Source organism: Hakea prostrata, chromosome 9 (genome assembly GCF_041222555.1).
Source record: "Hakea prostrata isolate BN-2017 chromosome 9, UWA_Hpros_2, whole genome shotgun sequence".
In the NCBI taxonomy this organism is placed as follows: domain Eukaryota; kingdom Viridiplantae; phylum Streptophyta; class Magnoliopsida; order Proteales; family Proteaceae; genus Hakea; species Hakea prostrata.
Window position 1 is genome coordinate 11,966,856 of NC_142608.1, and position 16,843 is coordinate 11,983,698.

General features: G+C 37.2%; 1 protein-coding gene and 1 non-coding gene across 2 annotated transcripts; one reads left to right on the plus strand and one right to left on the minus strand.

Moving 5' to 3' along the window:
- Positions 1–982: 982 nt before the first annotated feature.
- LOC149004666 (CAAX amino terminal protease family protein) lies at positions 983–10,178 on the plus strand. Its single transcript, XM_089169305.1, has 4 exons — positions 983–1,255; positions 2,053–2,214; positions 7,652–7,870; positions 8,861–10,178. Exons 1-4 carry the CDS (start codon positions 1,067–1,069, stop codon positions 9,200–9,202), a joined length of 912 nt encoding a protein of 303 aa, XP_089025431.1. The 5' UTR covers positions 983–1,066; the 3' UTR covers positions 9,203–10,178.
- A 403-nt stretch (positions 10,179–10,581) lies between these two features.
- On the minus strand, positions 10,582–10,655 carry TRNAI-UAU (transfer RNA isoleucine (anticodon UAU)). Its single transcript has one exon. It is a non-coding gene; the product is annotated as a tRNA-Ile (tRNA).
- Between the last annotated feature and the right edge of the window lie 6,188 nt (positions 10,656–16,843).

Genomic DNA, 16,843 nt, shown 5'->3' on the forward strand with positions numbered 1-16,843 from the left:
TTGGGCAAATTTCATTTGGACCCCTAAAGTTTGGTTTATGTCATTTTTAGTCCAAAAAAGCTGAAATTTTGCATTTGCCTCATCTATACTCTAAAAAAAGTGAATTTAAGGATAAATTATCACTTTTATTACCAATTTGTCCTTATTCTTTTCTTTTTTTTAATTTAAATTTTTTACATATACATCCTACCTGCTATAAAACTCGTAGTACAGGCAGGTAGAATGTATGTAAAAAATTAAACCCTATTTTTTAACTAAAAGGGGAATCACGAGTTTCATGGCAGGTAGGATGTATATGTAAAAAATATAAATGAAAAAAAAAAAAGAATAAGGGCAAATTGGTCATAAAAGTGATAATTTATCATTAAATTCACATTTCCTATAGTATAGGGGAGGTAAATTCAAAGTCTCAGTTTTTTTGGACTAAAAATGACATAAACCAAAACTTCAGGGGGTCCAAATGAAATTTGCTCAAAAAAAAGAATAAGGGCAAATTGGTCATATAAACGATAATTTGTCCTTAAATTGACTTTTTCTATAACACAGGGGAGACATACGCAAAGTTTCAAATTTTTTGGACTTAAAAATGATATAGACCAAACCTCAGGGGGTCCATATGAAAATTACCCAATTTTTTTTGTCTATGATTCCATTTGATTTTTGTGGCTGATGATAAGTGTATGTCTTTTGTTTGTGTGTCTATACTTTATTTAGTTCTCTGAATAAAGTGTTGTTTACACAAAAGAAAAAAAGAAGATAAGTGTATGAAAAGTCCAAATTCTCCAATTTGAATTAGAGTCTGAATCAGCATTCCTTTTAGGGACGCATTCAACAATTCAGAGATGGGGCCCACGTGGTCCCACTGAGATTCTTATTAGTGATTTTTTTTAATAGGTGAATTCCACCAGCTATTTTGTGGTTCAAAAGTGTGACAGTAGCACATTGATCCAGGGCCTTTATATCGCCTTCCTAGTATCGCCACCAGACATGCTCGAGCCGTTAATTTTCCAAACTTCGTACGGATATTTCTAGTTGTAGAAGCGAACCAGAGGGATTGGGGAGCGAAATGATGCTTGCGCCTCGGCCCTCTGTATTTCATTCTCCTACTAAATTTAGCGGAGGTTTGAGCAGACGACGATGCCTCTCCCTAAGTTCTGCTTTCGGCCACAGTGTTTTCTCACACTCTAACTTCAATGGCAGCGCTTCTTTCCGGTGTCTTTGCACTAGAAATCGAAAGGATAGTGATGACTTTGAGGTGAGGAAAGCATTTTTTTTCTTCTCCCGTTTAGCTGGAGATTTTCTTCATTGCTTTTATCATCTTACATCCACTCTAATTTTCCGAGCAGAACTCTGGTTGTAATTTTTCTTCCAAGGAAAGAATTCATTTTTTTCTCGACTGCCAAACCCTTGTTTGGTCTTCTTTTCCACCCCTTTCTATTAAGATGATCTGGTACAAGACAAATGTCATACTATCATATTATCATATCATACTATCCTACTACCCTACTACTACTACTATTATAAAAAAGTATGAACTCAAGGGACACGGCTACATTTCGTTTCCCTCCAATACCTCCTCTGTGTTCAATCAATTAAACATCCATAATGGTCAATTAAAATTCTTGAAATTATTTGAATAAATTTAATTTTCAATTTCTCCCCTTCTCATTTTTTCAAAAGAAACCATTAACATTAACAAGGAATATGAAAGGTTTCTCCCAAAAATCAAGAAATGTTAATTGAAGAAGAAGAAACTGCATTAAAAGCGTTTAATCAAATTCACGCATCTAAAAGATAACTTTATTCCAAGTTCCAATCTTAGTTGTTGTTAACAAGTTCACTTATCCATAGGCCATTCAACTTCCATGGCCAATACATGGTGATTGATAAATACCTCGTGCATTTGCACCTGGTATATATAGATATATGAGCTTAGCATAAAAAGGCATACGGACCAACAAAATTTCATTCAACGAAATTGAGTTAATAGTGAAGCTTCAATATGTTAAATTGGTTCCTGATGAATTGCGTTGTTTATCTTTTTCACAACAGGGATTCTCTGTGCTCTCCTCCTCGGATACTGCATGGGACAGCAGGAGCATCTGGAGCACTATGGCTTTTTACTTCTTCAGTCTACACGTTCCTTTAAGTTTTGGTGGGTTGTCTGTTGTTGCTGAAATAATGCATCACCCTGTTCTTGAGCCACAAATACAGGTGACTGTGATATTCTGTTTCGGAAATAAAATATAATGAACTACAAACTGGCATTGACAACATGAGTGGTGAATGAATTATACAGCAAATGCTGAAAGTTTCTTAGACAATAGTTCTGGTAGGTATGTCCTTGAGCTTGACATTTTTGAAGCTCTGGAAACTTGTTTCTTTAGATTGCAAATTGTTTTGATACTAATATCTTTTTGGAACTAGGCTATTGTTTGGAAAATAAACCTTTTATGTCTTGCTATAGTGGTCATTTGTCATGACTCTCATGGATCATCATGTAATCTTTGTACTTCAAGTTTGATCTTTACTGTTCAGTGGTGGGAATTAACAGGGATGGTACATCAATCGCTAATAATATTGTGAGAGTCTAATTTCGACCTGTTGCTTGCATTCAAAACTTCTCTCCTGTGGACTAGGGGCCAAGGCTGTGTACATTTGCCCCTCACAGACACTGCTGTAGCAAGAATCTGATGCACTAGAATGCTCTTGTTGTAGAATGATGCTCTTGCCAGGGGCATTTATGTCTTTTCTGTTTATTTGGAATATGGGCTGTATTATGTAATTGTTTAGAGGGCAGTAATGTCATTTCTCTGTTTTATATAAATACCCTCTTTACGGTTTTATGTTTAGTATGTATGTCAATGGCTTTGGAGTTGTTTCTGTCTCTGGGTTTCTCTCCTTCGACGGTGCTCTGCTCTAGGGTTTTGAGGCATTCTCTTTGGTTTCGGCTCTCATGGAGATGAAGATCTGGTCTTCGGTGAAACTAGGATGATGTCTATGCTTGGTGTCTTCCTTCGCTTGGTAAATTGCAGCAGTTTTGAATGGTATTGGTAGGTGTACCTCTGGTTTCTTTACCATGTCTTGTGTTCTTAGTTGAGAGTAGGTTTGAGAGTGTCTAGATTTTCTGTAGACCTTTATTCTGATATTGGTTAGTGCATGATCTGATGAGTCACAGTCGCTCATCCTTGGTAATCGGACATATTGTCCGAACCTTGCAAAAAACCCTGAGAAAGTTTCTTCTAAGTCCAATTAACTCAAGGACAACAAGTTTCTTCTAAGTTCAAGCACATGCCTAACTTGCTCGAGGTCTCTAATCTTCCCATCATCCAACTAAGTCTAATAGACCCTATCCCTTCGATCTCACATGCATTATTATTCCCCATTAAGACCTTTTCACCCTTGATGGGTTTAAAAGTCATAAACCATTCTCTTATGGGGTCATGTGAAAGGTGCAACTCGATTCTAAGATCCAGTGATCTAAGTCACTACTAGGGGATACTACAAGTGCATCACTTGTCACATCAACCACATTTGTAGCCTCCATCCTCTCAATCCCATTTTCACTTTGTTTCTTTAGTCTCTCCCTATAAAATTTCCTAATGTACCCTTGAATCAAGGTTAGGAGTCAAAACCCTAACCGAATTAGGTCAACCCCAAAATTTAGGGTTTGTTGCAATGTCAACCGAATCAAGAAATTTTAGGCAATAACCAGCAAGAATAGGCAAGTAACAGTAATAAGAAGCTTCGATTGAAGAAATCAGAGGCATGTAGACACAAATCAAACAAGGTATAAGAGATTAACTAAGGTTCTGATTCCAATATGTTAAGAAACTATTCCTAATATAGCGGGTTACAAGCATTCACAAAACACAGAGAAAACACAAGGTTTTGTACTTGGTTTGGACTTAAAGTCCTATGTCCAAGGATGAGTTACTGTGACTCATCAAATCATGCTAACCAATATCAGATACAAGATATAAGTTCTAAATACTCACCTCTTTAACTCTCAAACAAAAACTAACAAGACATAGCAAGAACCGAGTGACAGAAAACTACCTACACTCCAAACCACAGTGATCTTACCAAGCACGAAGAGTACAAGCATACAAGCCTTCTTCCACGCTTGAGATGAAGCCAAGAACTCCATCATATCACCATCACATTTGAGAGAAACCAGAGAGGAAACCGGAACACCACCGTAGCCCTTAGAGAGACTCGAAACAAAAACAATTGAATGAATGAAACCCCTAAAATGAGAGAAATGACAATATGCCCCCTAAACAAATACATAAAACAGCCATGTCCTAACTAAACATAAAAAGACATAAGAACCCCTGTGAAGAGCATCAATCTACAACAGCATCAATGGCTAACTATTGAGGCATAAACTGATTAGCCTACGGGTTTGGTTAGTGGTTATTTGATTAATTGTTAATGGGATTGATTTTCTGAGCGGTCCCTAGTGGACCACAAGGTTGAGCGAAATGCTGCCACCACATGCAAGGCTTAGCTTGAGGTAGGAAGGAAGAGTTGGCCTGTTCTCAAAGCCACCTAGCCCATGACATGGAGGAGGTAGGTTGGTGATCAGAGCCACCTAATACATGCAAGTTGACTGGGGACCACGTAAGCGATCTAAGTGAGTTTATTAGTAAATCAAGTGAGATTAGTACCCCTAATGATTAGCTCAGACTTTACCTAAGTTATATATATATATATATATATATATATATATATATATATATATATGAATAACTGTTAGTTTCCTATATGAAACTAAGGGAATCAGTATGGTCATTTGTTTGTCTCCTAGTTGCTGGGATTCTTAGTTCAATTGAGGACAAGCTCCAAGAGAGTCAGTTGAGGTGGTATGGTCATGTGCAATGGAGACCCATAAATGCACCTATTAAGGAAGAGTGATGAGATTCATTATGACAGAATTAAAAGAGGTTAGTAGAGGCCTAAAATGACTATAGGAGAAGCATTGAGAAGGATATGCATGTGGCATGCTTGAACTTATAGAGATGTTTGAAAGACTGATGAGACCCTGGTAATATCTTAGAAAATCACTATTAAAATTGCAAGAAATAACACTGATAACTTGTTTTAATGGTGCCAATAACCCCCCCACCCCACAGTGGTGTCCCTCAGCCTACGGCTGCCAAAACTCTCATAAAACATTCCATCCCTCTCCACTCAATTGTCCCTCTATTTATTACCCCTAAACTAACCTTAATATTCTCTCTCCTCCACATGGCATCATCCTAGGGCCCTAACACTACCGGCCCCTCGAAAATCACCTTGTCCTCAAGGTGATGGAAAATTGAAGCTTAGTCTTTACATGCTTGCCACACAACCAAGTAAATTTAGCAAAATGCTCAGAGATCCTCAATAAACCCATCTAAGAAGACCTTACATCATGGTGGTTGCAGGGGCGGCAGAGCTACGACTGCAAAAACCCTAATAGTCTTGTCCCAACTCGCTAGCATATCAAAATGTATTTCAGGCACTGAATCGATGGTAAAGCACCGAAATCTAGTGTCCTCCATTCTAATGTTATTGCATTTGTCACTAGAGTCAAGTTTGAATCGAGGATTCTTTCGAAAGACCAAGGTCTGCTCTGCTTGAATCCCGCAGCCTCTCTGTTGGAGAAACCGGCACATCTCCCGCCAACGTCAGACTCTGTCGGTACTAGGCAAAACATCGCCAGTTGTTGGCATTTCCCGGTCGACTTCCTTCCATCCCCCATCGTGGCTGCAAGTAACCGCTTCTCAAACTGTGAGGTGAAGGTAGAAGAAAGTGGAACAGTAATGTTCCATAAATGCCCCTGGTCATATTGGATTAAAAATGGGTTAAAATTCTCTTGGGCCCCTGTTTGCTCAAATAATGTCTCACTGGTTAGATTGGGTCCAATAGTAAGCTCATTAAACAGCCCCAGAGTTAATTTTGGTTTCATAAATCCATGGCCTATAAAATTAAATTTGGCTCCAAGGTAGTCAAGTAGGGTGGGCTTCATAAGGCCCATGTGCCCATTTCTTTGGCCCGTTGCATCAATCGGTTCCATTCTTGAGCCGAAATTAACCCAAACCCAACCAATTCCTCAACCATCCAGTCCATCCCTATCTTCTTCCCATCAGTTCCTGCGATCGAAACCCTAAACTCCGCCCAAATCTTTGTCGCTAGTTCTAAAACAATGATTTCCTGCCCTTCTGCAACTCTTGCTTCACTCCACGATGCCGACGAGTCTCCCACAATCGTTATTGCCCCCATCCACGGAGGTTTCGCCGGAGCTTGCGCCATCCAAGCAATTTCTCCTCTGTACCACCGTGGCTCCATCATCGCTCCAATTTCAGCGACTTTGATCTCTTCTTCGTTCGTTGCAGAATACTCTATCGAAGCTTCCCCGCAACAAATCCACCTTTTCCCAATGCTACGTAGAACATAAATATTGTCAATCGAACCAACCTGAGTACAGGAGGATTCACCGATGTTAAGCATCTCGTTTGACTCCAAAATTTCAGCTGCAAGCATTCTTAGATCTACTTGCGAATGATTCTCTATTGGTTTGACGAGTTCTATAATTCTTCTGATCTTACCTTCATCGAAGTCGAATTTTAGAGCCTATTTGAACATTGACTAGTTGAATTCCGGCCATTGCTTCTGATAAACCCAATCAAGTGCATCGCCATGCAAATGCTCGAGAGCTATTTCGAGCCAATACTCCTGTGCCATTTGATGTTGGTTGCAGAAACATTCGACTTCATTCAACCCTTCTTCCACCTTTCCATTACTAGAAAACAGAGATAAAGCCATATCCTCCCTGGATCGTTACAGCTCTAATACCAGTTGATGAGACCCTGGTAATATCTTAGAAAATCACTACTAAAATTGCAAGAAATAACACTGATAACTGGTTTTAATGGTGCCAGAACCCCCACCCCCCACAGTGGTGTCCCTCAGCCTATGGCTGCCAAAACTCTTGTAAAACATTCCATCCCTCTCCACTCAACTATCCCTCTATTTATTACCCCTAAACTAACCCTAATATTCTCTCTGTCCTCCACATGGCATCATCCTAGGGCCTTAACAAAGACAAGAACATGCGTACTGACCCTTTGTAGGGTGATATTCTTATCAGCTACTTCGACTACTGCTTTGACTTCATCCCTTTAATTTCTTCTTCTCTCTTCTCTCTCTCTTCTTCTTCTTCTTCTTCTTCTTCTTCTTCTTCTTCTTCTTCTTCTTTTTTTTTTTTTTTTTTTTTTTTTTTTTTAACTCATTGCGTTTTACTAATCTTATTTCTTTTACATTCATAGCCTATATGAGATCCATGTACACAACCCCATTTGGTTAGGATAAGGTTATGGTTGTTGCAACAGCTAGTTATTGATGTTGTTGAAAGGCTAACTATACTATAAGGTCATTAGATGGGCAATCTCTTGTTGAAGAAAAAACTGAATTTATTAATGGCCTTGATGGATGGGATGAAGGAAACAGCTTTTATTTCCTCCATGACATTAGTAGAGGACTACTTTTTTGGAATTTATAATTTCTTGTGGTTACATTTGTAGTAGCTGATGAGTTTATGTTTCAAAAGCATTAAGAATGATTAAATTCATTCATCAGACCTACTTTTTCTGATTGGTTGCAGGCAACATCACTGCTGCTGATAGAAAGTGTGGAGTTTTCGGGAACTCTAGTTCTTCTAACATACATGGCAAAGCCACAATATAACCTTTCAGGTTTATTTGATGCAGTCAAGTTTACAAAACAAAGAAACTGGGTGTATGCATCAATCATAGGACTTGGTTCTCTTAGTCTTATAGTTTATCTCACATCTGTCCTTGCTGACATTATAATTGGTCCCAAGGTTAGTGTATTGTACCTGTTTCTCTCCCTTTTAGTCATAGATTTGAATGATATTGATGACAAGTAAATTGTTTGGTGTGAACTTAAAAAAAGTCTTGCTTCTGGTTGGAGAAACTGATGTCCTTACTGATCTTCCCATTACCAAGTTCCTTGACTTGGCTGCAAAACTGTTAAGTAAAAACACATCTGTTTAGCATTTGGTGGAAGAACCAATATAATTAAAATGAATGAATTTGTTAGAATGACCAACTTGGACAGTACATGAAATTAAAGTTCTAGGCTAGTAGTAAGATGCTTTCATATCCATCAATAGGCTCAGTTGTGTGTCAGATGATTAATATAATGGACAAGGCTTCTTAAGCTATGTGTCTTCGGGCCTCTTGGCAACCCTGGCTGAATCCTCTCAGCTATAGGCAAAGTATAGCTACAAAATAAAAAAGCTTGTAAATTTTGAGCAGAGTGATGAAATGAAGAGAAGCTTTCAGTTTTCCATTTGACTGGTACCCTTTTTAGAACCAAGTACTAAATTTTATTTGATGATTATGTTCATGGAGTTAAGAGTGTCCAGAAGAATTAAAAACAATGTCTAAATGACCATTGTCTGACTCAGTTGAAGATGGTGATGTAAATTACAAGACTAAAGGTCTGGCACCAATAAATAATGAGATCAATTATAAGTCAAAGGATGGGTCATCCTTGCTACAAATATGGATATTAATAAAAGAGACGGGGAAGACCATAGATTGCCGTGACTATACGTGTTTAGGGATTGCTGATTGGTTATGAGGTTAATGTTTATGTCATAATAAGTTTTGTGTAGCTGACAGTAGGTAGTGAGTTGACTTCAAATAGACTCAAATGGGAACAAACCTACAGTTTTGTAATGTTTCATTCGTACTATAGTAAGATTGCAATTATTAATTCCAGTTTTTCCTATAATTGAATGCCTTACTACTGAAGCTGCTCTGCTATGAATTAACTCCTCTTTCAGGTTATCAATAACTCTATTGTCAAGGAGATCCTTTCAAGTGGACCTATATCGAAAATTGAGTGCTTCCTTTCCTATTGTCTGATCATTCCTATGCTTGAAGAAGCCGTCTATAGGGGATTCCTATTGAGGTCCCTCACTGCAACAATGAAATGGCATCATGCAGTCATTGTGAGCTCTTGCATTTTCAGTGCAGCACATCTCTCTGCTGAGAATTCTATACAGTTATTCATCATTGGGTATATCCTTGGGTGCTCATATTGTTGGAGTGGAAACTTGAGCTCCTCTTTTGTAATACATTCCCTATACAATGCTGCAACTCTGTTAGTGACCATTTTATCTTAAGCTCCATCTGTTTCCATGTAAAGTTGGAGAAAAGAAAATTTTCCTGTAAATTAGAATTTGCAGTCTGTTGTAATGTAAATATGTTGAAAGCCATTGACAAATAGGAAAATTTTGTTTCATGGAAAATATCTTTTCCTACTGAGATCTACAGCTAACAAGGAGAGAGAGTGAGAAGGTACACACTATATAAATCATTTTCCAGTTATAATTTTAGCCAGTGAAAAAGGTTGCCTAAGACATCAGGTATCATGTTTCATTCTCCCTCCTCACATAAAAATTCCTCACTGTATGTTACTGAAGCTTCTTGATTAACTGCCTAGAACTCATCTCAAATGCAGGGCTGTCAATAAAGCTTGCAGGTAATTCTTTATCCTATGGCTGCAATTTTTATTTTGGTACATTTGGAGAGCCAGGAATGAGATGATTTTCAATAACAAATTTGGAAGCCTGGAAATGTCATACAGACAGCTTCAAAGCATATGAGGAGTTTTCAGCAGCACCTCTTATTTCTGGGCGGAAAAAAATCCTCTTGTTAATGATTTTTCAGGTTCTAACTCTTAGCATAATGATGTTAAATGGAAGCCTTCAGCAGCTGGATACTACAAATTGAACTGTGATGCAGGACGGTTAAAAGAGAAGAATGGAGGTGGTATTGGTGCAATTCTTAGAGACTGTCATGGAGATCTGAAGCTTGCGGTTTCTAGTGGAATTCAGTGTAATTCATTGTTGGTTGATGAAGCTTTAGTTATCCAAATATATAGTGGTGGAATCAAGCAACTAGGATATGATTCAGCAGGCTAAAAGGCTTTCTCCTCTTAGACCTGAGATTTTAATTGTGGTGCTTGATATTTCTTGTTTATGGAAATCTTTTGTATTTGAATATGTTCCAAGGAATTCCCTACAATGTGGCTGATTCCTTTTCTAGGTTGGTCATGTCGGTGGAGCTTTCAACTAATTGGTCATTAGCCAATCCTTAGCTTAGGCATATTTACAATGCAATGTCAATGTTTCTCAAGGAAAAAAAAACATTGCACATTTATAGACTTGGTAATTATAAATAATATATATTTTAAAGATATAAATATTTACATATAAGTGGGTGAATCCCTTCACCCATCTTCATCTTCTTCATTGGTTAAGTGAAAAACATCTACCGTCCACCATTGCTAGAAATCTTAACCACCTCAAAAAACCACTAATCACCACCTCCTGAAAGTCAAAGAAGATGAGTGGATTTCTTTAAAAGATGAAGGGATTATTTTCCTTTAACTTTTAGCTTAAAAACTTTGGATAACTTGTCACTCCAAAATCAAAGGTGAAAGGTATAATTGTAATTTTCAATGACATGAAAAACAAAGATATGAAAAACAAGCATAAAATGGTCCCGGCGGGGCTCGAACCCGCGACCTTCGGCTCATAAGACCAACGCTCTAACCAACTGAGCTACGGGACCATGAGTTTGTAAGTAATTATTTTTTTTCTATTTTCTTCTCATTTTCCGTCTGCATCGTCTATACCCATGACTAATTGAATCTTCAACCACATGCCTCGCCTCGCCTCGCCTCGCCTCTCCTCTCCTGTCTAGGTTTTATAAGCAAAATTATCAATTACTATATTGACCACATGGGCCAAGCTTATCTTTTCTAATTTATTGTTGTCCAATCCCTCCTCGAATTCCAATTCCTGTGCACTCACTATACATGCATAAAGAGCCAATTGAGACCTCAATAAATAAAGCAAGCATTGGAAATGAAGAAAAACCATTCTTCTATAGACCATATGAATTCAACCAACCACCATGATTCATACTCATCAAGGTTGGTTCCAACCACCTAGGGCAATAAGTACTGGTACCAAAATATTGTTGAAGGGGTTTGCATTTTCAAAATTCCTTCCAAGTCTAAAACTACCTAGCTAGAGCCAACTACACAAAATAATTGCCACCCCACAATTGTTAATCATTCCATCTTATAATCCAAAAGAAGAAAAAAATATATATTTTTTAAAAAGTTTTACAAAGTAGATCTTATTTTTGCAAATAAATTTCCAAAAGCTAGATTTTGTGATAATTTTTTTTGTCCAACTAATATTCTACCATGAACTCACAGGAAAACATATCACCGAATTTCGGTCATTTCAAAAATTGGCAAAAAAAAATTTTAATTGAAATCAAAACTGACAATGTTTCGGCGACTCGCCAAAAATCACCGGTTCATGAAATATTTCTGAATTTCTCGAGAATTTGGGCAATATAAACTGAAAAATCTGTTGAAAATGTTGAATTTTGGACAAATTTTCAACAGATTTTTCATGAATTTCTCTCTCTTCTCCAAAGCTTCTCTCTTATGTATTGCCTTATTGCCATATTTTCTTTCGATCTTAGATCTCGCTTCATTCTTAACGGATATAATGTTGTTTGCGATGATCAATTGAGATTTCACACAAATCTTTAAGTTTTGTGGAGTTTTTTAATCTAAACACTAATTGAGGTGAAGTTTTAGGCAAAACCAACAATTTCAATGTGTTTGTTGGCATCAAACTAGGCTAAATACCAAATTTAGGCCCAAAATGACTTAAATTACTCCCATAAATGGGGGTCAAAATCTGGCCAAAACTAGCCAATATTTTGCCGAGACTTCGCACCCTGCATGAACTACCCATATTACCCTCAAGTATTTTATGTAAAAGCTTGTGAGAATCTGATGCGTCCAAAATCTACTCAGCCTTAAGATACTTAAGGAATCACCTGCAAAACAGTGTTAGACATGGCCCAACCCTGGGGTCGAGAGGCCACCTCCAAAGGCTAAGTCAGTTAAGGAACTGATCACAAAGCTCTGGCTAGTTGCAGAGCAAAAATTTAATACGAGAGTAAGGGAAACGATTTAGATACATCTGTTGTGCGTCGGCTACTTGTTTATATAAGATTTACCTCTCGTTCTCGTTCGTTGGATTTGTTCATGATCCTTCTTGGTGACCATCCGATTGTAGGGTTTCTACCCATTTTCTCAGGGGTGGAAGCAATTTCCTTATGAGACACGATCTCTCCCCCGCATCAGTGGTAGTTTCCATGTTAAACACGATTCTCACTTCTCAGAATAGCAATAACCGTCTTTAAGTCAATCACGTATCCCGACTTCTTTGGGGTCACGTTCATCCTTGGATTCGCAAGGTTCCTTGCGTAATGACGATTCAACCAGATGTTTGAACCCGACCGTGGTTGAGTCGTATTCGATTGGAATAGAAGATTTAACCGAAGGTAGACCTAGTTCGGTAGCAATTTTCCCGACCATGGTTCCAACCTGGTTGGATAATATTTTCTCCACATCAGAAGCATTTATCAATTCCTTCAATCTCTTGGCAATTTTAGAGATGATAATATCTTGTCTTTTATAGCTCTAGTTGTTCTATCATCCATCAGTTTCATCGTTTGCAATAAAAGACTTGAAGGTAATTTGGGTAATTCATGATAGAATATTAGTTGGGCTAAAAAATTTACCACAAATTTGAGATTTTGTTCAAAAAATAGAATCCAACTAAATGAACTTTCTTTTTAAGAGTAATAAATCTTTATTAAAATTTGACCATCTGAAAAAAAAAAAAAAAATTAATCGTTTCATCATAGTTAAAGGTGAGAACACTAGTGGCAATCAAAACCTTCTATCAACCCCAACATAAAGGCACAAATTTTTGCCCCAAATTTAAAAAAAAAAGCTCAATGAGCTTTTCGATAGAAAAGGTTGCTCTTCATCCATAATAAAAAGATTTTCCTTATAAGAAAAAAAAAAATACAAAGACAGAAAAACTTCTAATTATAACATATGGTGATGATGTCTTGTGTTAATTAAGACCTTTCTCAAAGAATTTTATTCTACAACAAGAAAATGTACTCAATCTTCAAGATCCAATTGTACTCAACGAGTGAAAAAAGAAAATTTTCACCAAATGAATAAATAATTAATAGTTAACTTATTATTTCTTGTAAATATATTTCAAACATAGTGGTGATAATATCTTATTAAGGCTCTTTTTGGTATCAATTCTCATTCTCTATTATGCCTATTTAAAATAAATAAGTACAAGAATCCATTTTTGGTCAAGAATGAAAAATGGTTTGGTGAATTTTATCGAAAATAAATTATGAAATGGAAAATAAGTTTGGTGTCAAGATAAAAAATTGTTAAAAATGATAGTAAACAAGTGAGAAAAGAAGGAAAAAGTATGGTTGTTATAAAAGAATGTGTATTGACTATTTTACCCTCATCTTACTTATAGAACTTTAAATAAACTTACACAAATGAAGATAATGAAATTCTCATCATAATCCATAATGGACAAAAAGTTCATTATGGATTTTGGAGGTTTTTCTATTATTTTAAATAAAAATAAAATTCAGAATAGATGCCAAACAATTTAAAATAATGAAAATTTCTCATAATTGACAATGATAATTGATACCAAAAAGAGCCTAAGACTAAGGAGGTCTATAATACAGATTACAGAGCTTGTGTCTGATCAAGACTATAATCTTTCCTGGCATGTGGAGATCTATAATCTTTCAACTTTAGCTTTGTTAACTACATTCTCAAGAGAAACGCTTTGGTGAGAGTTGAACACACAACTTCTTCACTAAGAGGCTTTGTCTTACCGTTAGAACAACTTTACATTGACTTGTTGATCCTGAGAATACATTTGTTTTCTACCAAAGAAAAAAACAACCATTTTTACAGCTCAATCAAGACTCAAGGCTAGACTACAGCTCAGTGTGGGCCCATATTTTAGTATATCTTAGCTGGCAATGATTCCTCTTTTTACCTTTGCTTTTAATCTTCTAAAAATAATAATAGTTCTTCGCATTTAATCCTTCACGGCTCATTAAGCTTTTAATCTTCCAAAAATAATAATAGTTCTTCACACTTTTAATCCTTCAGGGCTCATCAAATATGGTTTCGTTGGGTATTATGCCCGTTTAGCTTTTTATACCTATTATTTATTTTTCTTTGGTTTTTTTTTGGTCAAATTGTATCTCGCCATGAACTTGGAGAAACCCTGCCATTAAGTCTGCTCCTTGGTTCGACTCACGGACGTGATGTAAAATGAGGCAATCTCTACAACTCCATTGAAGTATGTGAATGTCATCAACCAAATAATCAACATACCAGGGAACTCTATGGGAACCCAAGATAAGGGTATCAATTGCATACCCTAACCAAGATTAAAGAGTGCCTCGAACCACACCGTTTAAAACCGCACCACTATCAAATGCATCAGTTCAAAATTCATGCGATGCACGTTTTGGTTTTAGGTACTCTACCGTGTATATAAGCCCATTTGGAAACCGTACCAAATTAAGGGATATAAATTGTAATTTTACAATTAAAACACTTTACCTTTACCCTAAATACGGTATCTAGTGCGGTACAATTTTGGTACGAATGAACTTATGCCACTATTTGTTATTAGTTCATTAAGATCCTGATGAAATTGTGATTAACCAATCAATAGAATTTGAAATTAATAAAGATAAAACAAGTAAATTTAATTAATAAAGACAAAACAAGTAAATTTAAGAAAATGATTGAATGATGAAACAAAAAATTGAAATAGGGAATTAGGAATTTTAATACCAAAGTAATTGAACTTTATGGTTGATTATTTCTTGACTTAAAAGCCTATATCAACCAACAGGGGTTGGTCCAAGTGGTAAGCAATTTGGTTCGCTTAAGCAAGGTTCCGGCATCGAATCCTTGTGGATGCAAAAAATCCCCGCTGGGAAGACTCACCCACCACAGTCAGGTGTGCGATGTGTGTAGAACACCGGTTTATAAACCGGGGTTGGCAAAAAAAAAAAAAAGCCTAAATCTGTCACACCCCACTCGCCGGTCTCAGTTACCCGCCCGACAACCCGTGGGTGCGATCCATCACAAGATCCAATATTTAAGACAAATAAAGATAATCAAGAGCAAATACTCCAATGTCAATAAATAAAGGAAAGAAATAATGAATGAAATGGATAAAGGTTTCAGCGAATATCAATTTCTTCCCAATTTCCTTTTCTAAATCTAAAAAATGTTTTTCATGGATCCAAGGTAAGGTGTTCTCCAATTCAACTCTATTCGCCGAGCAAACTTTCTGACCACCCTCCGCCTTTGATCATCAATAGGTGCGATAAGCGCACTCCATGCAACTACAGGAGCTCCCGCACATGCTATTTCCATCTCCCACTGACGGTGCCACATCTTCTTCATACGGGATGGTTCCTTCATAGGAAACCAGTCCATCTTCTTGTAAAGTTCCTTCTTCTGTGCAGGCTAATAAACAATACAAAATAAAGACGTGAGTTCTAAAGAACTCGATGAAAACAATCACAATCCCATCAATCATCCAACAATTGTCAAGATACATAATTAATATGAATGAATGCAACATATGAATGATACTATGATTTCTAACTATGCAGGTCTCTAATAGTTGACATGCTTTAAGTTAGACACCAGCCCTCCTCTGGGTAAGTCTCATCACTCTTATCCGGCAAGGACTAGCTACCTCTGTAGGGATCTTGGGTAAAAGGGGAAAGTCCACACCTGGCTATCAATTCCATGGCTGGGGGTTAAGTCAACACTTTCTTACCACTACCATTGGTAATGAGTACTGGTGCATGTTGGGGTTTCTAATCCAATGCAAGGTCATACTGGTTACATGTCTACATGAAGTCCAGATACATCCCCTATGGCACCAACCAACTCGGTTCAGTATCCTTCGCAACCTAGGAGAAAGAATCCTCACGGACTGGATACCTCTGTTGGACTCCACTCCTTAACCCTATGGTCATCCACATATTATTGGGGCGGATGCTCTCATGATTCCTCACGACACCCGGTCCGATCCTTGGACATCCATGAGCCCAACCCTAACATATGCAACCCTACCATTTATATGACTAACAGTGGACCACCAAGTCACATCACTGTCATCACGGGTCACTCGGTTTCAATCCCCCTACCGAAAGGGTAGTAGCATGTGGGGTACCTAACCATGAAATCTAGACTCTACCTAAATAATGCCATCAAATAGTAAAGACAATGTTGGAGACATCAGCAAGCATGTGTCCCATTCCACAGCCTCCTGATATCCCTAGCTAGGATATCCCAAAGTAGATACCTCATCCATCAGAACCATATACCAACTACCATCAATCCATAACACCCATAATCAATATAATATGTATATAAGTAAGACAAACAGCAGTAAAGTAATATGATTTCTATATAAAGCATATAAACAGCAACATATATAAAGAAATATGATTTCAAATATACACTAGATTAACATATTATAAGTCTATTCAAGAGATAGGATGAATTGTCCTTACCTGCATATAATAAGATTGTCCGTAAAATGAAATCCGACAACAATTATATGACTTTTCTTTCAAACAGTGGTTACCTATATACGGGGTTACAGATAACATATAAGTTAAATGAATCAATTTGAATCGAAACCAAAAACCATTTGGTCTCTATTTACCAGCCGGTCGCTTGGGCCGATCGCTTAGGTTGAGCGACCGCCACTATGACCGCCCCAAAAACAGTGAGTTTCAATCCGAAACTCAGGCTTCTGATTACTCAATTTCAATCCAAAATT